The sequence below is a fragment of the Hyla sarda genome, chromosome 6 (genome assembly GCF_029499605.1).
Source record: "Hyla sarda isolate aHylSar1 chromosome 6, aHylSar1.hap1, whole genome shotgun sequence".
NCBI classification, from domain to species: domain Eukaryota; kingdom Metazoa; phylum Chordata; class Amphibia; order Anura; family Hylidae; genus Hyla; species Hyla sarda.
In genome coordinates, this window is record NC_079194.1 from 52782534 (window position 1) to 52808219 (window position 25686).

The window sequence follows — 25686 nt, forward strand, 5'->3', positions numbered from 1 at the left end:
TCCAAAGACAATGGATAAAGCGGTAGTGTTTATACCGGTCCACAATAAGATACCCTCCATGATCATACATTTATCAATGATCCTCTGAATAGGGGATAAAGTCTTAAAGGGGTACTCCAGCGCAAAACATATCCTGTATCCGTGCTGGATTACTGGCGACTACAGCCGCAGCGCCCCCTACATTCAGGTCTATGGGAGGAGGCATGACGGCTATGTACTAGTCATCACGCCCCCTCCCATAGACATGAATGGAGGAGACGGGCATGAGGTCATGAACGCGGGAACTCCACGCTGCCGTGTATCGGACGCCGCTACTGCCAGCCCGGAGATCACAGGGGTCCCCAGCGGTGGGATCCCTGTGATCTAACATCTTATGCCCTATCCTTTTTATAGGGGATATGTTTTGCACCAGAGTACCACTTTAATAGTAGGACAACCCTTTTAAGGCATACACCCCCTCCTCCACAGTATAATGCATACTATAAAAAAAAAGGCAAGAAAATGTATGTGACAGTACAGAATATAGCTGCATACATCTACATTTGTCTTATTGGGCCCTTCAAAGATTTAAAGGGGTATTCCAAGCTGTGGGCCTCAACTTTGTATTCTGCACCACTACCCATTCACTGGTCTTAACTCGGGGCAGGACATTTGTGACTGACTGAAAGCTCAGGCCTAGTGTCACGTCTGGTGATTCCAGCCTGAACGTCCGTGCTCAACGCTGATCTACACTTATAGCTGCATCTATTTACATAGAGTGGTTCCAAAGCAAAATGGTGCCCTAAGCTATTAATATGCGCACGGCATAATGTCCATTTCAAGCACCATGCTGCCTGCTGAATCTCTCTTTCCAATGAAAAGCTTTAAAGGGGTTCTCCGGCACCAAGCTGTCACGCCCCCTCCCATAGGCTTGCATTGAGGGGGCGGAGCATGACATCACATGGGGGCAGAGCTGTGATGTCACAATGCTCCAGCCCCATGATCGCCAGTCATCAGACCCTGAGCAAACATGCTCCAAAGGCTGATGGTAACAGGGTGCTGCCTGCAAGATCCCGGGGGTCCCCAGCGATCAGGCATCTTATCCCGATAAGATGCCTTAGCGCCGGAATACCCCTTTAAGGCTAATGTTCCTGCCCTGTGGATGCAGGATAGACTGGACCGGGAGCTACTGTGCATGTACTAGACTGAGCGCTCCTGAAGACTGGTATTGTGAAAGTGTGGCCATCGCTGCAAGATCACAGTGGTCATAACTAGAGATGAGCGAACTTACAGTAAATTCGATTTGTCACGAACTTCTCGGCTCGGCAGTTGATTACTTTTCCTGCATAAATTAGTTCAGCTTTCAGGTGCTCCGGTGGGCTGGAAAAGGTGGATACAGTCCTAGGAGAGTCATTCAGGTCTATGGGAGGAGGCATGACGGCTATGTACTAGTCATCACGCCCCCTCCCATAGACCTGAATGGAGGGGGCGGGCGCGAGTTCATGAATGCGGGAACTCCACGCTCCCGTGTATCGGACGCCGCTACTGCCAGCCCGGAGATCGCGGACTGTATCCACCTTTTCCAGCCCACCGGAGTACCTGAAAGCTAAACTAATTTATGCAGGATAAGTCATCAACTGCTGAGCCGAGAAGTTTGTGACGAATCAAATTTACTGTAAGTTCGCTCATCTCTAGTCGTAACCCCAGGCAACAAGCAATAAACCGGAGAAGAACTGCATATCTTCAGAACGCAGCATTTTGGAAAACTACATGGAATTAGTAAGATTATTGTTGTTGTTATATCAGCTACTTGTTTACATCTATTATATGTGATGGGAATTCCCCATTTAAGGTTCCTGTACACAAAGGACCAAGGTCAGACAAACTTGCATATTCTGACAGGACCTGACAATCATTTTAGGCAGACTATGGGAAGAGGAGAAGGACCAGGCATATTGAATAAAAAACCTCAGTCCTTTTTGTTCTCAAGGAAGATAATCCACCAGAGATGTCTGGCAGCGACTTCCTTCCTTCTACCTAATGAGAACACATGTATGCCTGGCCAAACTGAGCATGCATGTGTATGGGGAGCACAGATTGATTGCAGTCGGCCAAACATCTGTGTATCCTCTCATTGCTTCTATTTCCCCATTGGCTACACTTCCGAGAAACTGCTGCTGGTGAGTGATATCAGCTGGACACACGCACTAGTGCAGTGTTTCCCAACCAGGGTGCCTCCAGCTGTTGCAAAACTATAACTCCCAGCATGCCCGGACAGCCTTTGGCTGTCCGGGCATGCTGGGAGTTGTAGTTTTGCAACAGCTGGAGGCACCCTGGTTGGGAAACACTGCACTCGTGTCAACTACCATTTACTTTTATAGGAGTAACAAAAACAGCAGTTTTTGGCTTCACAACCACCTCCGGCGGCTGCAACCAGGATGGTAGGGGGGGGGGGGGGGGGGGGGGGGAGCAAGATGGGACTCAGACATTCATGGTATATGCAGCTATACTCTGATAGGAAAAACTATTTATACAGGCTGTACGTATATAAAAAGCCAAAAGAGAAATGTTCTAAAATAAAAATACATAATTAACAAGATCTTAAAGGGGTCCTCCACTGGAAAAACTTTTTTTTTTTTTTTTTTTTTAAATCCACCGGTGCCAGAAAGGTAAACAGATTTGTAAATTACTTCTATTTAAGAATCTTAATCCAGTACTTCCAGTACTTATCGGCTGCAGAAAGTTCCAGAGGAAGAGCTTTTCTTTTTGAATTTCTTTTCTGTCTGACCACAGTGCTCTCTGCTGACACCTCTATCCATGTCAGGAACTGTCCAGAGCAGGAGAAAATCCCCCATAGCAAACCTATCCTGCTCTGGACAGTTCCCAAAATGGACAGCAGAGAGCACTGTGGTCAGACAAACGAAATTCAAAAAGATAAGAACAGTAGCTGATAAGTACTGGAAGGATTAAGATTTTTTTTTTTTTTTTTTTTTTTTTTTTTTTTTACAAAGTAATTTACAAATCTGTTTAACTTTCTGGCACCAGTTGATTTAAAAAAAATTAAATTAAATTAAAAATCCCCAGTGGAGTACCCCTTTAAGTATTTCAGAATGTATTATAATTGTACATCTCTATGCATTCTGCACACATTACAGGAAGGATAAAAGAAATAGGAAATTTACACTTACGTCTGGGGTTGGGTGGGGTCATCACCTAGAGACACGCTCTCCCCTTGGATCTCGTTGAAGCATTTCTCACAGAAGTGGTACCTATCAGCAAGAAGGCCATATTTGGGTGAACTGTTCGTTCACGTAACCACAGCCGAACCACGCGAGACGGGAAGCCATCAGTCAGAGGATGTTGCAGGAGAGACACAGGGTGTACGCAGGAGGTCACGTCAGGCCAAGCCACGAGCCCAGGGTAATTTTTGTGTTTGTTTGTTTTTTTTTATTTAAAGGATTTTTGGGGGATTTCATTGCAATCAAAGCCACCACAGGTACAAGCAGGGGAAGGGCAAGAAATGAACATAAAACAGAGAGAAAAAAATAAAAAAAGAGCAGGGTTGGGGTGGGCATGACAAAAAGCCGGACAAGACAGACAAAGCAGAAAGCCAATGCAAAGCACAGATTAGCAAAGGATTCTCTTGAAATGGGATTACAAGCAGCAAAATCATTACAGCAAATCAAAGGGAAGATTAAACAAAAACTAATAAAACAAGGTCCAGAGACAAGGGTACAGTTTGTCATCCTGCTCCGCTTACAGTCTCCATATATATCGGGGGGGGGGGGAATACAGCTACAACCACAAGTTCCTTAACTGGAAGAACCGCCTTCACAAATAAATATTATATATATATATATATTTATTATTATAAATGTATATATATTTATTAATTATTATAAATGTATATATATTTATTAATTATTATAAATGTATATATATTTATTAATTATTATAAATGTATATATATTTATTAATTATTATAAATGTATATATATTTATTAATTATTATAAATGTATATATATATTTATTAATTATTATAAATGTATATATATATTTATTAATTATTATAAATTTATATATATTAATTATTATTATAAATTTATACATATTTATTAATTATTATTATAAATATATATATATATTATTATATTATTATTGGTATATATTAAATATATATTTTTTATAACTGTGTCAAAACATCTAAACAAATACTTTGTTCTGTGTCCCCTAATTATTTCTAAACCACTCTTTCCAAACCAGTGTGCCTCCAGCTGTGGCAAAACTACAACTCCCAGCATGCACGGACAGCCAAAGGCTGTCCGTGCATGCTGGGAGTTGTAGTTTTGCCACAGCTGGAGGCACCCTGGTTGGGAAACACTGGTCTAAACTTGGTAGGAGGGAGAAGATATGACTCCAGGATCAGCCAATACAGGGTCTGTGTGCAGCCTGTAACCACAGAGACACTAATCTGTAAAAGATATTGAGACGCAAAGCTTGAGATTTTTACATTGGCCGCTTGAGGTTATTGAAAGAATTACTGCCAAAAAAAAGTGAGATTTTGATTATTTAAAATTGATCGGGGCCTCAGTGCGGAGGCCTCCACCAATCTCCAGATATAGCAAGGAGAAGCATGCAGCTGAGCCCTTCACTCCCCGGATTGCTAAATCCAACTGATTGCAGGAGATTGCGTCCTTTGTAACTGTATGGAGCCCGTGTCCTGTCATGTGCTGGATCGGGAGCCATTATGCCACCATCTTTCATGGTCTGCCATTGATTGATGTATAATACTACTTCCCATTTTAAATCACTGTATTGGGACCATCACTGTGGCAATAATTGGTGGAAATTAATGAAGCTATTTTATTATTATTTTTTATATATAAGTATACTGATCATTTCTGCAACATTTAAAAAGGGGTAATCCAGAGAATATTTTTTTGCCAAATCAACTGGGGCCAGAACGTTATACAGATTTGTAAATGACTTCTATTTAAAAAAAATCTTAATCCTTTTAGTACTTATCTGCTGTATGCTCCAGCAGAAGTTGTGTAGTTCTTTCCAGTCGGACCACAGTGCTCTCTGCTGACACCTCTGTCCATGTCAGGAACTGTCCGGAGCAGGAGCAAATTCCCATAGCGAACCGGACAGTTCCTGACATGGAGAGTGGTGTCAGCAGAGAGCACTGTGGTCCGACTGGAAAGAACTACACAACTTCTGCTGGAGCATACAGCAGCTGATAAGTACTGGAAGGATTAAGATTTTTAAATAGAAGTAATTTAGAAATCTAGTTTTCTGGCACCAGTTTATTTAAAAACATTTTCCCCCTCAGAGTACCCCTTTAATGTTGTTAATTGGTTGTGAAGGCGGACTTTTCATCATACCGATGGCCTGGTTTGCACGGTGGAGCCCTCCTTAGATTGCCACAACTAAATGCTCATTTGTACAACAGTATAGCTCTCCCAAGCCCAGATATTGTAGGTTTAGTTAAATAGGTAGGGACTAGAGATGAGCGAATTTACAGTAAATTCGATTCGTCACGAACTTCTCGGCTCGGCAGTTGATGACTTATCCTGCATAAATTAGTTCAGTTTTCAGGTGCTCTGGAAAAGGTGGATACAGTCCTAGGAAAGAGTCTCCTAGGACTGTATCCACCTTTTCCAGCCCACGGGAGCACCTGAAAGCTGAACTAATTTATGCAGGAAAAGTCATCAACTGCCGAGCCGAGAAGTTTGTGACGAATCGAATTTACTGTAAGTTCGCTCATTTCTAGTAGGGACAAAATAGGTTCGAAAAAATAATGGCAAGTGCGGATAAAGATTTTACATGGCCGACAAACTAACCCTGCCGTCAGGCATTTGGGGGAGGGGGGATGTTTTTTTAAATCTTTGTAATATTATCTGTCTCAAGCACCTGAACAGATTCTACGAATGAGAGCGGAGCAAAACGACAAACTGAGAACAAATCTGTAACATGACAAATGGAACAAGTCATTCTATGACGCTAGCAAATGTTGCGCTGCCAAAGCATTAATTTTTGTAAGTACACCATTGATGTGAAGAGCCACAAATTCAATCTAACCTTACCCTATCATATAGCCCCTATCACGAGACAGTAAGGGTACGTTCACACGCGCAAATTTTTCAGCGGGGTTTCAGCTGCGTATTCGAAAGTGGGCGGGCTCTTCTCGGCTGTCCGCAGCAGATTATCTACGGCGGAATTTAGGCTGCGGAAAATCCGCCACAGTCCCTACTGACTTCAATGGGGCTTGTGGCGGATTTTCTGTAGTGTACATTCCGCCACGGAAATTCTGCTGCGGACAGCCGAGAAGAGCCCGCCCACTTTCAAATACGCAGAGGAAAACCCGCAAAAATAATCAGCGCGTGTGAACGTATCCTAACACCCTAGGCATCGGCCAGGAAATCCACCAAATATAAGCTCTAGGGCAGCGTTTTTCAACCAGTGCGCCTCCAACTGTTGCTAAACTACAACTCCCAGCATGCCCGGACAGCCGTTGGCTGTCCGGGCATGCTGGGAGCTGTAGTTTAGCAACAGTTGGAGGCCTGCTGATTGGAAAAACACTTCTCTGGGGGATATGTGGGGGACAGAAAGCCTGTATTACTTGCATTCTGTTGCACCGACGACATCCTTTTTAACGGGAAGTAAAAACATGGTGTGATCAGGGCCTTTGGGAAACCGTATTGAAGCAGTGCATTTTAGGGGGGTAGCTATAGAGGTAGCAGTTGCACCAGGGCCTTGGTGCCTAAGGGGGCCCCAAAGCACATGTTCCCCCCCATAAGTGACCAGTTTTATAATTGGCATATGGAGCCCTGTTGCAGATTTTGCATCGGGGTCCAGAAGCTACAAGCTACCCCTCTGGTTGTGGTTTTCTAGACAAACACCCAAAGGGGTACTCCGGTGGAACTTTTTTTTTTTTTTTTTTTTTTAAATCAACTGGTGCCAGAAAGTTAAACAGATTTGTAAATTACTTCAATAAAAAAAAAAAAAAAAATCTTAATCCTTCCAGTACTACAGAGGAAATTATTTTCTTTTTGGAACACAGAGCTCTCTTGCTGACATCACGAGCACAGTGCTCTCTGCTGACCTCTCTGTCCATTTTAGGAACTGTCCAGAGCAGCATATGTTTTCTATGGGCTTTTTTTTCCCTACTCTGGACAGTTCTTAAAATGGACAGAGATGTCAGCTGAGAGCACTGTGTTCTGAAAAGAAAATAATTTCCTCTGTAGTATTCAGCATCTAAGTAGTACTGGAAGGATTAAGATTTTTTTTTTATTTTTTTTTTTTTAATAGAAGTAATTTACAAATCTGTTTAATTTACTGGCACCAGTTGATTTAAAAGAAATAAAAAAATGTTTTCCACCGGAGTACCTCTTTAAGAGAAGTTATCATCAAGTGGTGATAAGTTCCTATATGAAGGGGAATTGGCAAAACCTGTTCCCTACAAAAGCCCATCTGGCCAGCACAGCGCATGGGAAACAACTGTTCGCATGTGGCAGATTCTGTGGATTCCGAGAGACTATCCTTATCCACAACTCTATAAAGGTCAGTACCAAGGCAGGATGGAGGTTATACAAAATCCCATTCATATACAATCTGCTAACATTTTACAGAATCCTGCAATTTTCCTGCAAATAGACTTTCATTGAGGGGGGCAGGTCGTGACATCATGAGGGGGCGGGGCTATGATGTCATGAGCTCCTGGCGCCAGCGTTCGGAAGAGTTTTTTTTCCAAACGCTGAACAGCAGAGTACCCCTTTAATCCTGTTGTAGATCTGTTTTAGAGTTCCCAATAGATCTGCCAGCCTGTACTGCAGCAAAAAAAAAAAAAAAAAAAAAAAACTGCACTGTGTAAACACAACCCTAGGGGTAACGTCCAACAAAAGTAACACCTAAAACTGTTAAAGGAGTAGTACCATGTAGGAAAAAGTATCCCCTATCCAAAGGATAGCAGGGTCGGCACACATGCCCTACATACATCTCTATGGGAGAACGGGAGATACACGATCAGCAGATGCATGGAGGGCACGTGGTGACCCTGCTCCGTGCCCAAGGAGAGCCAGGGCGCCGCGCAGGAGATCATGTGGGTCCCGCAGTCAGATCGCACCCCGCCCCACAATCACACACTTACCTCCAATCCTTTGAATAGGCAATACATTTTCCTACATGGGACTACTCCCAAAAGGGGTATTCCAAGTTATACTGTGCAATACGCTTCTGCGCTTTATTCTGTTTATACTGTGCAAGTCTTTATCTTCCCGTTTTCTCTGACCATTTCTAGCATTCCATGCTGCCAGGTACAGTAGGTCATGTCACAATCTCCAGTGGGCGTGGGATAGCAGGGTGGAAGGGATTTACTGAAGTAATGCTATCCTCCCACCCATTACAGAATAGCCTCACCACTGGAGACCACATGACCTATGACATTGTCTCTGGCTGCATGGAATGCTGGGAAATGTCAGACATCAGTAAAATAAAAAGACTTTCACTACAACACTTCCGGGAGTTAAGGCTTCGCATAAGAATTGGATAAATAGGAGCATGAAGGTAATAGAACCATATATACACGGTTTTATAAACTTTGTTTCACCGGCCTAAAGCCCAAAGACCAGAAAAAAAGCAAAACACCCCCTTTAAAAAAGGTATAGCTTTAGGGGAAACTCCTTTCTAAAAAGGCTTCTATGTTTGTTAAAGGGGTACTCCGGTGGAAAACAATATTTTTTTAATTTTTAATTTTTTTTAAATCAACTGGTGCCAGAAAGTTAAACAGATTTGTAAATTACTTCTATTAAAAAAAATCTTATCCTTCCAGTACTTTTTAGCAGCTGTATGCTACAGAGGAAATTCTTCTCTTTTTGAATTTCTTTTTTTGTCTTGTCCACAGTGCTCTCTGCTGACACCTGATGTCTGTATCAGGAACTGTCCAGAGCAGGAGCAGATCCCCATGTAAACCTATGCTGCTCTGGACAGAGGTGTCAGCAGAGAGCACTGTGGACAAGAGAAAAAAAAAAAGAAATTCAAAAAGAGAAGAATTTCCTCTGTAGCATACAGCTGCTAAAAAGTACTGGAAGGGTAAAGATTTTTTAAGAGAAGTCATTTACAAATCTGTTTAACTTGCTGGCAGTTGATTTAAAAAAATAAAATAAATGTATATATATATATATATATATATATATATATATATATATATATATATATATATATATATATATTATATATTTTCCACCGGAGTACCCCTTTAAGTCAAAACCTGCAGCGATTCTACAGCTACAGATTCACAGCAGACAGAAGACGGAAAATCGAGGGTATACTTCTAGTCTGCATTACAATGAAGGTTTTGCTTTAGTATTTGTTTCCGTTAAGGGACATCGGGGGGGTTTAACCACTAGGAGATAGCGTCCGGTCTTATTTTAGGAGATAGCGTCCAGTCTTATTTTAGGAGATAGCGTCCAGTCTTATTTTAGGAGATAGCGTCCAGTCTTATTTTAGGGGTAGAGACATTGAAGATGTGGCTCTTCACAGAACTCCTCTGCATTTCAGCTGAGAAAAATAAGGATCTAGCACAATGCCTGCCCACACGTAACAGTAAATGCTTTGTGAATTAAGAGGTAGACAAACTTATGTTAAGTACCTTTCTTTAGCGTATGACTAGAAGCATAGCATAGAAGCCAAGACATCTATTGATTACAGGCAGGGTACAAACAGAAGCAGAAATAGGGTGACGAGAAACGGCACTTCTCATTATACTGTTTGCTTTTCAACATTAAACGAAAAATCCTCTAAAGTACAGATACTAGAATGTTTAGCTTCCCATCTGAACACAACTGTTACATTAACTTATAATAGTGTCTGGTGGTGAACGTCAGAGGCAACAAGTAGAGATGAGCGAACTTACAGCAAATTCGATTCGTCACGAACTTCTCAGCTCGGCAGTTGATGACTTATCCTGCATAAATTAGTTCAGCTTTCCGGTGCTCCGGTGGGCTGGAAAAGGTGGATACAGTCCTAGGAAAGAGTCTCCTAGGACTGTATCCACCTTTTCCAGCCCACGGGAGCACCTGAAAGCTGAACTAATTTATGCAGGATAAGACTTCAACTGCCAAGCCGAGAAGTTCGTGACGAATCGAATTTACTGTAAGTTCGCTCATCTCTAGCAACAACGTATCCTTTAAAGAGCAATTCCACTCAAGTACCTGGACCTCAACTATTACTAGACGTAAACTGCAAAATAGGTTATACTGCATTATTTTACTTAAAAATTCCACTAAATCTATACCCAGACACATTCAGTGGATCCCTAGGTTTATGTACAGATTAATATCCACTAAATCTAAGCATGTGCCCAAGTTAATGTGTTTAATCTGGGTGGCATTTTATTGTCTCTGCTTGCTGAATACTTAAAGGGTACTCTGGTAGAATTTTTTTTAATTTATTAATTTATTTTTTTAAATCAACTGGTAACAGCAAGTTAAAAACAGATTTGTAAATTACTTCTATAAAAAAAAATCTTTTCCCTTCCAGTACTTATTAGCAGCTGTTTGCTACAGAGGAAATTCTATTTGCGAATTTTTTATTTTAATTTTTTGTCTTGTCCACAGTGCTCTCTGCTGACACCTGATGCCCGTATCAGGAATTGTCCAGAGCAGGAGAAAATCCCCATAGCAAACCTATGCTGCTCTGGACAGTTCCTGACACGGACAGAGGTGTCAGCAGAGAGCAGTGGACAAGACAAAAAAAAAAAAAGAAAATCAAAAAGAATAGAATTTCCTGTGTAGCATACAGCTGCTAATAAGTACTAGAAGGGTAAAGATTGTTTTAATAGAAGTCATTAACAAACCTGTTTAACTTTCTGGCACCAGTTCATTACAAAAAATTAAAAATAAAGTTTTCCACCAGAGTTCCCCTTTAACTCAGGAGCAGTGGTCTCAAGCTGTGGCCCTCCAGATGTTGCAAAACTTCAACTCCCAGCATGCCCGGACAGCCGCTGGCTGTCCGGGCATGCTGGGAGTTGAAGTTTTGCAACATCTGGAGGGCTACAGTTTGAGACCAATTCTCTAGAGTATTCTCATTTCAGCAAGTTATGCCCCTCTCTTGTAAATGGGAGGGGGTCCAGCCGCAGGAACCTCCCCCTATCCCCATATTCTGCATGAAAGTAGTGAGGCATACATGCAGGGCTACCACTTGCAAACATTGCCAAAAGCAGTTATGCCCTAGTATAGGGAATAAATTGATGACATAAGAATACCCTCTAAGGTTTAAGGGGGACCATCTTGAGTATGTCAGGTGTCGACTCTCAGGTATATATAATTAGAAAAGAAAACAAAAATTCGGGCAATTTGGAATTTCAATGCCTAATCCTTTCCTTATCCAGGGAGAAGCTGCTGTCAGATGTTCGTCACTTATCAGAATGTAGATAATCTGCTTTAGCTACTGTACAGATTCTACAGCCCCGCTTGAATAAAGATCAGGAGGGGGAGCCAGTATTCTTACTACCATATTGAGTGGAATTGCTCTTTAAGCATTGAAATCTAATACTTTAACAAAGAGGCATTTTCTGGGAGTACTTACCTATTCTGATAACTGTAGTACGTGGCGTCACGTGGAATCGTGCATAACTGCTTGCCGTAACAGCACAGGGTTTGCGGGGAGAATTCAAGCTGCAAGACAGTGTAAAGTGTAGGTATGTCAGTAAGAAGCAAAGATCTCATGCTAGTAAACCCATCGTAGAGTATACAAACTCTCTGCTTTAGGTTATCATCGGCTTTGTACAAGATTTCAACACTAATATTTTGCTATACATCTTCTACGTCACAATAAAATCTTGGTCATGTAGTGGGGGAATACAAATGTTCATTCAAAACGGAACAAATATTTTATCTCTGTCTATGTCTAGTGCTAGATCTATATATATCTATACACTTTATCTCTCTATATACATTTTATATATCTATATATCTCTATACACATTTTATACATCTATATATACATTTTATACATCTCTATACATATCTATATATCTCTATATACATTTTATACATCTCTATACATTTTATATATCTATATCCATATCTATATATCTCTATATCCATATCTATGTATTTCTATACATTATATCTATATAAATATCTCTATACATTATATATCTATATATACACATTTTCTTTCTCTATATCTATATACATTTTCTCTCTATAGCTATATATACACATCTTTCTCTATAGCTATATATACATTTTCTCTATATCTATACACACACACACACATTTTCTTTCTCTATATCTATATACATTTTCTCTCTATAGCTATATATACACATCTTTCTCTATAGCTATATATACATTTTCTCTATATCTATACACACACACACATTTTCTTTCTCTATATCTATATACATTTTCTGTCTATATCTATATATTTTCCTTCTCTATATCTATATATACATTTTCTCTATATCTATCTATATACATTTTCTCTATATCTATATACATTTTCTCTGTCTATATCTATATACACATTTTCTCTCTCTCTATATCTGTATATATCTATATATCTCTCTCTCTAATATGTATATATCTATATATAGCTATACCAGTGTTTCTCAACCCAGCCAAAGGCTGTCCAGGCATGCTGGGAGTTGTAGTTTTGCAACATCAGGTGGCACCCTGGTTGGGAAACCCTGATCTATACATATAAATTACCGAAAGCACATATAGCCCCTGTAAGTATTTGATATTCTTGGTATACAAGTTATACTAACCTTTCTGCCACAGCAGTATCCCAGACTTTGCATGACCGGGTCGATCTCCTGTTCGAACACTTCGGCTAACTTTGAGCAGTACTTGTAGACGCGAGATGTCTTCCGGTTGTACAGCCAGGCATTGTTAAACATCAGCCAGATGTCTTCTACGTACTGCCAAGGTTCCTGGTACTGCCCCGTGTCCAACTTGCGTTTGATGGTCGACAGGTCCATAGGAGTCTTCACGATCTCAAAGTAATCCTGCAGGACAGAGGTATTTTTCTGAATCATAGAAAGTTACATAAAGCATTACTGGCCTGTGAGGGAAGCAAAGCGCAAAACAAAGCAAAGCACAATCCTATCACTACTGAGTATCACGTAGCAAAGTCATCTCTGTAAGCAAGAAGCAGACGGAGGAAGCAAGAGTAGTAAATTACCAATTACAACCTTCTAGACAAACTAACATCTTTTCTATTTTGAAAGAAGGGCTTATAAAGTAAAATAAAGACTAAAGCGACTGACCTAGCAAAAAAATAAGCCAATTCCTACAAAGGGAAGAATTCTTGCTATTTTTCTCAGATCTAGTCACATCACACTAGTATAATAATATGGCCACATTGTTATGTCTGTATTGCAGCCACAAGCCCCGACAGTTTAAAAGGGTACTCCGGTGAAAAACACTTTTTTTTTAAAATCAACTGGCGCCAAAAAATTATACAGATTTGTAAATTGCTTCTATTTAAAAATCAATCCTTCCAGTACTTTGCTGCTGTATGCTCCACAGGAAGTTGTGTAGTTAATTTCAGCCTGACCACAGTGCTCTGTGCTGACACCTCTGTCCATGTCAGGGACTGTCCTAAGCAGGAGCAAATCCCCATAGCAAACCTCTCCTGCTCTGGACAGTTCCTGACACGGACAGAGATGTCAGCTGAGAGCACTATGGTTAGACTGGAAAGAACTACACAACTACCTCAGGAGCATACAGCAGTTGGTAAGTACTGGAAGGTCTCATATTTTTTAATAGAAGTCATTTACAAATCTGTATACCGTATATACTCAAGTATAAGCCGACCCGAAAATAAGCCGAGGCCCCTAATTTCAGCCCAAAAACCCAGGAAAAGTTATTGACTCGACTATAAGCCTAGGGTGGGAAATACATCATCCCCCCCCCCCCCCCCCGTCATCATCCAGACCCCTGTCATTAACACCCCTTCATCATCACCGCCTGTCAATCCCTTCTCAGTGGTCTTCAACCTGCGGACCTCCAGATGTTTCAAAGCTACAACTCCCAGCATGCCCGGACAGCCGATGGCTGTCCGGGCATGCTGGGAGTTGTAGTTTTGCAACATCTGAAGGTTGAAGACCACTGATAAGGGATTGACAGGTGGAGATGGACGGCCGGGACCATCCCCTCACAGCTAAAGCCAAAAACTTTTTTTTTTGTTCACTCGAGTATAAGCCGAGGGGGGGCGTTTCCAGCACGAAAAATCAGGCTGAAAAACTAGGCTTATACTCGAGTATATATGGTAACTTTCTTGCACCAGTTGATTTGAAAAAATAAATAGTTTTCCACGGAGTACCCCTTTAAGGCATCAGATCAGTGGTCAAGCTGGGATTTGCAGCCATAATACAGACCAATAAAAAAAAGCCTCTGCTGTATGCTGGTGCTATCAGCTTAGTGCCGCGATCAGTGACTACAGTTAAGTGACATTTCCTACATTTAGTCTAACAAACAACCTACAGCAGTTATAAACTGTCCTACTGAACATAAATCAGGTGTGGTATCGCCCTTTACAGCTATGTTAAACATTTGTATTTTAAACATATACTCATCGTCCATCATTGCAACCAATTTTTTTTGGTGCTCCAGTGCATCTAAAATAGAAAGTTTGGCAAAACTTTGCAAACTGTATTCGGTAAAAACTTATGGCAGTCTAAGTTTGGATTTGATGTAACTTACCGGGATTCCTAATAACTGTGGATCTACAGGCTGCCGGAATGGGAGGGATTCTGGATCTTGGCGGTATAATGCCTCTAGCGTAGGCATGAGGGCTTGGCGTAGTTCCTCAGGCTTAAAAACTTAGAGGGGGAGGAGAAATGAAAGAAAGTAAGCATTTTTAGCAAAACAGCATGTCATTGAAAAAATAAACTGTTAAAATGTAACTAATGTCTTTCTATCTATAATTTTTCTACTGTTGTTCTTTCCCCCACTTTTTTTTTCCCTCTATTCTCTGAATCACATTTTAGCCAAAATATGTGATCTTATAATTCTTTTATCCCCAGTCCATTATAAATCTTGTTATAAACGATAGAGAGGATTACACCTTTATTTGTGTATACAATATGTTCTTTATTAACGTTATAGAGAATAATGGTTAGGTTGCATGAATACTGTTACAAATTTTGCTGTATCATATAGTAATATGCCAAATCTTATTCCTTATTGTAATTAGATGTGTACTTTCATGAAACTGAGTTATAGAAGTGAATTATACAATTATACAATTAGAGGACTAACAATTTATTGGTTCGGATTCAGATAATACCAATATATATTTTCTTTTTATTTGTTTTCAATGTCTGTTTTTTCTTTTTTGATTCCCTTACTGTTAAAATGAAAAATTGTTTATAAAATATAAAAATAAACAGTGATTATATATATATATATATATATATATATATATATATATATATATATATATATATATATATATATATAAAATTAACTAATGTACAGAGATTTAAGAGGGACATGTTAAAAAAAAAATCCAGTCCTTGAGCTAGAGTTAAGAAAAACAACTCATTGGGGGGACTGTAGCCGCATCATTTCCCACAAAGCAGCAGCATTACTTAAAGGGGTATTCCACCCATAGACATCTTATCCCCTATCCAAAGGATAGGGGATAAGATGTCTGATCGCGTGGGTCCTGCCACTGGGGACCCCCATAATATAGCATGTCCTTGTCCGGAAGCGCTGGAGGGTCTAGGTCCCGTCCACGGGAACAGAAGTTTGTGACATCACGACTCCGCCCCTGTGTGACGTCATGCCCCCTCCCATAGACTTGCTTTGAGGGGACGGGGAGAGACGTCACACGGGGGCGGAGTCGTGACGTCACGAACTTCCGTTCCCGTGGACAGGACCCAGATCCTCCACGCTTCTGGACAAGAAACATGTGGGGGTGCCGCATGCTATATTGCAGGAGTCCCCCGCGATCAGACATCTTATCACCTTTCTTTGGATAGGGAATGAGGTGTCTAGGGGTGGAGTACCCCTTTAAGATCACTGACCGTGCGGGGCAAAAACAAATTGGCCCGGTCATTAATGCCAAAACAATCCTAGGTCATTAAAGGGTTACATTTTATATTATGTCTGTGTGTTTATTCATTACACAACTGTGCTTTTGCGTGCGCCTTTCAGAATGGCTTTTCCCCACTAATCTACTGGTACCATGCTGTACATCACTTGTAGAGCCAGCCCTTCCTTTGTGTCTGTTTTATTAGAAATCTTCAAAGTAACAATAGGTGATACGTTTTAGCCCCACACATTAAAAACGTACTTTTCTTTTTGGACTGTCCAGTGGGAGAAGATTGTGCGGCAGGCGTGTTCGCTTTCTCATCCTCCTCCTTGACTTCTGGTTTTACATCTTTGCTTTCTTCTGGCTCCATTGGCTCAGGTTTGCAGTCTTCAGCCGAAATTTCAGGTTTCTCCTTTTAAAAAGATATAAATAAAGTGACATCATGCTTGGGATACAGCAATCTTCCTGTCATAAGGGTTACAGCTGGGATGGTGTAATAGGCTTAGTTCTACAATGGGTACAAGAATGCTTGGATCACACATTGACTTTAAGGTCCAAAGGGGTCAGGATATTTTTATAGTAATTGCAGTATAGACTGCGCTATTATCATCACCTTTGGCTGTCAGAGGATAGGGGATAAGATGTCAGATCGCGGGGGTCCCGTTCCTGGGGACCCCCGGGATCTCTGCTACAGGACCCACCTGTTTCGGCTTCCGGAAACGCTGGAGGCTTCGGCTCCCGACCATGGTGAAGGGAGATCGTGACGCCACGACTCTGCCCCCGTGTGAGGTCACGCCCCGCCCCTCAATGCAAGTCTATGGGAGGGGGCGTGACGGCCGTCACGCCCCCTCCCATAGACTTGCATTGAGGGGGCAGGGCGTGACATCACACGGGGCAGAGTCGTGACGTCACGATCTCCCGTCACCGTGGTCGTGAGGAGTTCAGATGAGAGCCCCCAGCGCTGCCGGAAGCCGCAACAGGTGGGTCCTGCGGCCGAGATCCAGGGGTCCCCAGCGATCTGACATCTTATCCCCTATCCTTTCGATAGGGGATAAGATGTGGAGTACCCCTTTAATGAAATACAATGGATTTTTGAATGATATTCTAATTTTTCGAGTTTCACCTATAGAGAGCACTGGATTAAAGGTTTCAAAAACTGTTGTCAAGCGTTCTTAATTTATAAATAACGCTTAGGTCTTACTCACATTTGTGTCCAAGCTTTCCACTGTTTTGCTCCATAAAACACAATGACACCAGTGCCGGATGAGCGAAATGTCTGACTACAACAGGCCCGTTGTGTTTCCAGCATGGAGTCTGGCATTTAACCTGACAAAGCAGCACTGCACACTGCCGAAATCTGAGATTGCGGCTCCTAACCAAACCGCTAATGCAGATGTGAACGCAGCCTTTTCACTTGTAAATACAAGAACCCCCCCCGACCTACGATGGCCCCGACATACGATCATTTCAACATACAATGGCCTCTCAGAGGTCATCGCATGTTGAAGGCAGCATCAACATACGATGCTTTTGTATGTCGGGGCCATCGCATAAACGGCTATCCGGCAGTGCAGACTGCTTCAGCTGCCACCGGATAGCAGTTTACGGTGCCCCGTGTGGTCCGCTGACGATCACTTACCTGTCCTCGGGGCTCCGGCGCATCCTTTTCAGGATCCCCTGCAGCGTTGGCGCTCTCCATAGTAGTCATCACGTCGTTGCGTACGCCGTCCAGTCATCCAATAGGAGCGGCGTGCGGAGCGACGTGATGGCGGCGACGGAGAGCGAGGATGCCGGGGAAGCAGAGGCCTTGCCGGAGCATCGGGGACACCCCGGGGACGCGGCGACAGCGATGGAGGGCGCCATCCAGGGCAGCGGTGACGGTCCGGAGTGGCAGGGACACGTCAGTATAACCTCCAATACCAGTGGTCTTCAACCTGCGGACCTCCAGATGTTGCAAAACTACAACTCCCAGCATGTAGTTTTGCAACATCTTGAGGTCCGCAGGTTGTAGACCACTGTCCTGTACATTACATTGCACGGATCCCTCAACATACGATGGTTTCAACAAACGATGGTCCATTTGGAACGGATTACCATCGTATGTTGAGGGACCACTGTAAAGTGCAAATAGGTGAAAATGAAGAAAAGAACCATCATTTGAGCAACAAGTCAGGTTCCAGCTTTCACCTTTGCAGTTTCTAAAATCAAAGCAGTTAGCCAGACTGCAGGCTGCGTGCAGTAGCAACTTTCTGAAAGGGGAGGCCCATGATGCCATACTGCATCCATAGCTACTTAATACATGGAGAACAAGGTTATTCTGTCTGCAAGCAAAGCAGCACAGAAAGGAGCCAAAAGGCGACAGAACAGCAGCACAGAAAGGAGCCGAAGGCGACAGAACAGCAGCACAGAAAGGAGCCGAAGGAGACAGAACAGCAGCACAGAAAGGAGCCGAAGGCGACAGAACAGCAGCACATCACTAAGTTCTCTATAGGGCATACCAAAGTAAAAACTACCTCAGGTTTCTCATCTTTGGGCTCCACTACAGGCTCAGCTTCCACCGATGGTTCTTCCTGTTTGATCTCCATTTTGACTTCTTGGTGTTGCTGCTCACTTGCCGGCTGCTGAGAACTGACGTCAGGGCTGTTTGTGGATGGCGGATTGGATGTTGGTCCTTCCATAACTGCTGGCGGCTGGGAAAGCTGTTAGAAAGAAATAATGTTTACGGTTTGATAAGGAACAGACTGGATATTTTTGGTACGTTTAATACGACATTATTTCACACTGCACTGCTTTCTACTTCTTGAAGAAGCATCTTTCTATACGACAGGAGTGGCATAGTTTACAGTGTGCTACCTTCAGCTATGGTTTAGGGGAGAGATTGCTGTCCGTATAGAACTCATCTCACATATTAGATCCAACAAAAACCTGACCTGAGCCCTCCTAATACGGAATGCTGTAAAGCAAATCATCATCTATGACCCCAGGCCTGGGCTACACAGACTTCCTGTAGTGCTACAGATGGGTACCTGTCACCAAGTAAATACTATCTAATCTAGTAGTAAATATGTTCCAGCATAAGAGGAGCTAAGCGGATTGATATCATTTAAAGGGGTACTCCACCCCTAGACATCTTATCCCCTATCCAAAGGATAGGGGGATAAGATGTCTGATCGCAGGGACCACCACTGGAGACCCCCGCGATCTCCCTGCTGCACCTGGCATTAGTTTAGAGCCTCGGGTGCAGTGCTGGAGGCTTGTGACGTCACGGCCACGTCCCCTCAATGCAAGTCTATGAGAGGGGGAGAGACATCCTTGCATTGATGGGAGATTACAAAACATGTTCATGGTGACAGGTTCCCTGTAAGATTACATTCACATCTATGTACTACTCCAGAATGCAGTCAAGACCTTAGTGGAAAAAAACATTTAAAGGGGTACTCCGGCACTAAGACATCTTATCCCCTATCCAAAGGATAGGGGATAAGATGTCTGATTGCGGGGGTCCCGCCGCTGGGGACCCCCATGATCTTGCACGCAGCAAACCGTTATAATCAGTCCCCAGAGCGTGTTCTCTCTGGGTCAGATTACTGGCGATCACATAGGCTTGCATTGAGGGGGCGGAGCGTGACGTCACACATGGGTGTAGCCCTGACATCACAATGCTCCGGCCCCCGTGATCACCAGTAATCAGGCCCGGAGCAAACATGCTCCGGGGACGGATTATAACGGGGGTCCCCAGCTGCAGGACCCCTGCGATCAGGCATCTTATCCCCTATCCTTTGGGGTACTACGGTACTTTAAAAAAAAAAAAATCTTAAATCAACTGGTGACAAAAAGTTAAACAGATTTGTAAATTACTTCTATTAAAAAAAAAAAAATCTTAATCCTTCCAGTACTTATTAGCTGCTGCATTATTTTTGGAACACAGTGCTCTCTGCTGATATCTCTGTCCATTTTAGGAACTGAACAGAGCAGCATATGTTTACTATGGGGATTTTCTCCTACTCTGGACAGTTCTTAAAATGGACAGAGATGTCAGCAGAGAGCACTGTGGTCATGATGTCAGCAGAGAGCTCTGTGTTCCAAAAAGAAAAGAATTTCCTATGTAGTATTCAGCAGCTAATAAGGACTGGAAGGATTAAGATTTTTTTTTTTTATAGAAGTAATTTACAAATCTGTTTAACTTTCTGGCACCAGTTCATTTACAAAAAAATAAATTAAAAAATAAAAATAAAAATGTTTTCCACCGGCGTACCCCTTTTAACTATTCGTTGCAATGATACAAATATTAAATTAAATTTAAATGAACCTATGATTCAGTTAAAGGAATGGAGAGAAAACCCCTAGCATCCTAGTCACTACAACATGTATTTTATTTAGATCCGAGCCATTAGGAACAAGTGGACACAAAGTTACATCAAGGTGTCCTCCAGACTATGGTCACACTGTGTTGTACCTATAAAAAGCACTGCATTAGGACAGTACTAGCACCCCCTGTACAGACATGGCACGTAACCACCATAGCACACATCATAATGTAGTATGACAAGTACATCAAGGTGTGAAATACTATACTGAATTACACTAGCCTAAAAGTGCTCTGTTATAGTGCAGAATTGGAAGGTTAAAAAAAATAAATAAAAAGGGGACCCTGCAGCGCTGCTAAACTAGGACCAGGCACCGTCTGGATCAGGGTTTCCCAACCAGGGTGCCTCCAGCTGTTGCAAAACTACAACTCCCAGCATGCCCGGACAGCCGAAGGCTGTCCGGGCATGCTGAGAGTTGTAGCTTTGCAACAGCTGGAGGAACCCTTGTTGGGAAACAATGGTCTGGATCAACACGGCAGGGGATTAGGGCAGGCAGGTAAAACTTTCCGGTCCAGCCCAAGCCGGGACATTTTATATTTTTGTACAAACTATTTAACAAAACAGGCAAAAGGTTGGAAGATTATTCAAAGTCTGTGTCAAAAAGAGATTGCTTAATACTGCAAGCTATGTTTATATATACAATCTATGGTCAAAAGGATGTAGCGACCTGACAAAACCTATAAAGCTTTTATAGGCCCATTCACACGACGTATTTTTACAGCAGAATTCTGCTGAGAAATTCTGATGCACCAGCAGCCTCCAATTGTTTTAATAGGATTTTGCTCCAACATTCAAACTACAGAATTTTCGTGGCAGACTTCCCACCAAGGAAAATCCAGATCCCAGACTCTGCTGAGAGAACATGTTCATCTTTTCGGCAGAATCCGCTCTGAAATGCATTGCCGTCTATTGAGATGCTGCACCTTCAAGCGGTCCCTATCGCCAAATGTGTGAATAAGGAGTCCTTACACTTCCTATTCTAAAACTAAAGCTGTAATCCCAAAGGATAGGGGATAATATGCCTGATCGCGGGGGTCCCGCCGCTGGGGACCCCCATGATCTTGCACACATCACCCCATTAGAATCAGTCCCCGGAGAGTGTTCACTCTGGGTCCGATTACTGGTGATCACGGGGACGGAGCATCACGCCCCCTCCCATAGGTTTGCATTGTGAAGGCGGTGCGTGATGTCACACGGGGGCGGAGCAGTGACGTCCCTATGCTCCGTCCCCGTGATCGCCAGTAATCAGACCCGGGGCGAGCATGCTCCGGGGACTGATTCTAACAGGGTGCTGCGTGCAAGATCACGGGGGTCTGTAGCGGCGGGACCCCCGCAAACAGGAATCTTATCCCCTATCTTTTGGATAGGGAAAAAGATGTCTCAGTGCCAGAGTACCCCTTTAAAGGAATATAATCTGAGCTTAGAAAATATGGTTTGCTGACAGGTACTCTTTAACACGACCATCTACTGTTATTTTACAAGTTAAAATCCACTGCCACAAAACTTGAAAGTCAGACAGTATCTTAGCGGACTTACCGGAGTGCTTGGATGAAGCTGTAATTGTGGCGGTGCAGATGGGGTTGAAACCGGTGTCGATAAATTTGGCTGAGAAGGAGGCCTTGCTGAAGGCGGCTGTGCTAGCTGCTGGGGCGGTGGTGGTGTGGGAACAGACTGCTCACCAACTGGAATGACAGAGGCCGAAGGGGGCAGGGAAGGGGGCCCCTGAGGAGGGGGAGGAGTGGGGCTCTCACTGTTCTGTAAAGGCATCTGAGGCAAGGATGCTGCCGACGACATTAAAGGATCAGAAGGGATTGATGGCGGCTGTGTTCCCAGACTTGGTGGGGTGTGATGGGGTGTTGGTGTGCGGCTCGGGGCAGGAGACGGAGAGTTACGATGAACTGGGGTCTGCATATTACTTGGGCAATGAAGCGGATTTCCAGATGAACCCGGAGGAGGTATAGGAGAACTCACAGGATGAGCTAGATTGGACATCTGGGCCTAAAATTAAAATAAAAGTAAAACTTAATGAAGAACAAGACAAAACAGTGTGCAATGAGCACGTGCAAACGTGTACGACACTGCAGAGCCCTGTGGATCTACATTATCGGGTTGGGTTATGCAGATACTTTAATAATTTACAAAACCCCATTGACCTGCATTGCAGATGTGTTAGATACTTATCCAACTGCAATGCAAAAGGTAAAAATATAATCAAATCAGGATGCAAGACAGGGCTAGTTCCCCAGCCTAAATTATGTGATAACTTAGCCTTCACATTCTTGAAAAAATTGCAGAAATACAAATAAAATAAATAGTTAATCCCTACCTGCACAGGTGGGTTCTGCCCGGTCGACTGCGGTACTGGTAAACTGGAAGAATTTAAGTTGCTTGTATTTATTCCGCCACTATTCATCACAGGAGAAGACGCCTGAAACGAACTTGCTGACATGAACTGATTCTGCACATTCTGCACAGGCTGTGCCATGCCTGAAGGTTGTGGCATACGGGAAGGAAACGCCATCTAGAGGAAAGTGTAAGTCTCCATTAGTCATTATTTAAGCATGCAATGGATCAAAATCTTCCCATGCAAATCGCTGGGGACCCCAGCAATCTTGTATTCGCCACCCTCCTGTTCACAAACAGCCGGGTGGCGACCACGGAGCATTGTGATGTCACGACTCCGCCCACGTGTGACGTCACCTGACGCTATGCAAGTCTATGCAAGTCACACGGGGCAGAGTCATGATGTCACGATACTCCAGCTCAGTGGTCTCCACCCGGCTGTTTCTGAGCTGGCACCGTGGCGTGCAGCTCAAACAGGTGGGTGGCGAATACAAGATTGCGGGGGTCCCCAGCTGTGAGACATCTTATACCCTATGCTTTGGATAGGGGATAAGATGTCTCAGGGCCGGAGTACCCCTTTAAGGAGACATTTTATTGAGATAGGATTCATTCCAAACAGGTACATGCAGTACTAACCTGATTCATGGGTGCAGGCGGACCTTGATGTTGGCCAAGCGGTGACTGTTGTCTTTGTACCAATGACTGCATGGGCATGCCCACTGGACCAAACTGGTTCATGACTACAATTAAAAATCAGGAGGAAAGGTTTAGTTACAAAGTATCTAGTTTAGAACGGTACCAAGAGATAAAAAATGTTATGTAGTTTCTAATTTTTCCTCCGTTGTTTTAGGCTTCAACTAAGAAATCCCATGTTAGTTTGAGAACACTGTAAAACCCAGTCTGCTTACATACACTCACCTGATTGGTTTGGCATAGGATTCACTATTTGATTTGGGACATTCGCACGCATCATGCTTGGGTCTTGAACTGGGCCATCTATACAGCAAGAGACAGAATCAAATAAAAAATCTGAAAGCATTTTTTTCCATTTGTAAAATTTGAACTGTAATGTTTGAATAATGCATTGCTTCAGCTAACAAACCTTTAAATGTTAGATTACCATACATTGAATAAATCTTGTTTTAAAGAGAAGGATTGCCTTAAAAAGGGGCTGTCTTATGAAGACAACATTTCCTATCAGCAGGTAAGGTGCAGCTGACCAGTCAGGAGCCCTTGTGATCAGAGGATAAAGTGCTAAGTAAAATCAGCAGGCAATGGAAGAAACTATCCAGCTCCCGATGATCCAGATAAAACTAACACATCCGAGATTAAAAAGGCATTGCAAGGATGGAAAGTGATATGTCACTCATAAAAACAGAGTGAAACTCCGACACGTTTCGAGCATAAGCTCTTAAAGAGTACCTGTCATCAACTAAACTTTCCCTGATCCCCCTCCCCATCTGTCCCTTACTCTATGCCTATCCCTGTGTTTATTGAGGTTTAAAATGCTGTGGAAATACCTTTTTTTTTATCCCTCTTCATTAGCTCAGGAGCACTGTCTTTCTGAGGGGTGGAAGGAGGCGGGTCCCGGCAGGCATGATGTCACATGAAGCCTGGCCAGGACTCTGCTTCTGCCAGTCTTCCTGTATGCTGCTCTCCCTCAGCAGTTTTTCCCAACCAGGGACCTCCAGCTGAAGCAAAACTACAACTCGCAGCATTGTATTATCTCACTGCACTCACAGAGCAGGGAGTGCAGTGAGATAATACAATGTATAAGATAACCTGTGGTGAGGGGCAGGGAGAACAAAGAGCAGGGGGAGGGGGAGGTGACTGGCCTCTGTTATATGAGAGGCATATGCAGGCTTGTAGCACACAGTGCTGCTCCAGGCTGGGAGCGAGTATTGAGCTGAGAGTACTGAACTTCCGGTGAAAGGACCAGAGCCCTTCAGCATTAGTCCTAAAAGCTGTACACTTACTATGAAAAGCATAGGAAGCTGCCTGCAGACCAGGCATAGAAGAGACCCCCCTAGTGGCCAAAAGTATGAAATGAAAAAACTGGTATAAATATTAATATTTTTTAATGAAGATATATAACAATATGTCTTCATTAATGATTATGAACATCATATTAAAAGTTTTTGTTGATGACAGGTACTCTCATGGCCATGACTAAGAGCTTATGCTCGAAACGCGTCAGCTTTACTCCGTTTTTATGAATGACATGTCACTTTCCATCCCTGCAATACCTTTTTAATCTCATCTTGGATGTATTAAATGTTAAGTTTTATCTGGATCATTGGAAGCTGGATAGTTTCTTCCATTGCCTGCCTTCAACGGGGAAAAGCTGTTCCCTGCACCCGTGCTTCCAAACATACACCTACTAGCGCTCGGCTGTTTATAATCAAGTCGGTGAGCTGATCTCTTTTCTTTTCATAAGCAAAATCAGCCCCCGCCTAGGTGAACCTGCTTCATTCATGTTACATGGCTGTCCATTTGTCTGAATGTTCAAGATGTGATACAAAATCCTCCCCACACACACACAAACAGAACCGCTTCTGACTGATAAAAGGTTACACTTTCTTTAGAGAAGAGGATGATGTCATGTAACAACCCTTTCAACTAAAAGTTTTACTGAATTTCTACAAAATTCCTACATAACTGTGATATGCCAGTGTATGATATGCGAATGCACCTATTGCCGTATACAATGCATAGTATGCACCAACAGCACTGAAGACCCTTAAACATACCCCTAGCTGGGTCATAGACCCAGCTAGGGGTATGTTTAAGGGTCTTCAGTGCTGTTGGTGCATACTATGCATTGTATAAAGCTACCAGGACCCTGATAACACCAATAAAGTATGACAGCCTTGCTATCTAAGCTGATCTTCTATGTAAACCTCTAGTACCATTACGAAACCATTATTAATATATAATCAGCGGGAT

The 25686-nt window shown here is 42.8% G+C and overlaps 1 protein-coding gene across 7 annotated transcripts in view; it reads right to left on the reverse strand.

The window, feature by feature from the left end:
• EP300 (E1A binding protein p300) overlaps positions 1–25686 on the reverse strand; it is a 72207-nt gene that overhangs the window by 22075 nt on the left and 24446 nt on the right. For 2 of the 7 annotated variants that reach the window (XM_056523733.1, XM_056523736.1), the window contains exons 11-20: positions 23659–23736; positions 23377–23480; positions 22724–22918; positions 21934–22395; positions 18544–18729; positions 16292–16442; positions 14695–14813; positions 12756–13016; positions 11567–11655; positions 3168–3278 (exon numbers count right to left, since the gene is read on the reverse strand). In XM_056523733.1, coding sequence (XP_056379708.1) covers positions 3168–3278; positions 11567–11655; positions 12756–13016; positions 14695–14813; positions 16292–16442; positions 18544–18729; positions 21934–22395; positions 22724–22918; positions 23377–23480; positions 23659–23736 — 1756 coding nt within the window. The remainder of the gene's footprint in view (positions 1–3167; positions 3279–11566; positions 11656–12755; positions 13017–14694; positions 14814–16291; positions 16443–18543; positions 18730–21933; positions 22396–22723; positions 22919–23376; positions 23481–23658; positions 23737–25686) is intronic. The other 5 variants (XM_056523735.1, XM_056523738.1, XM_056523739.1 and 2 more) reach the window with 3 other exon arrangements.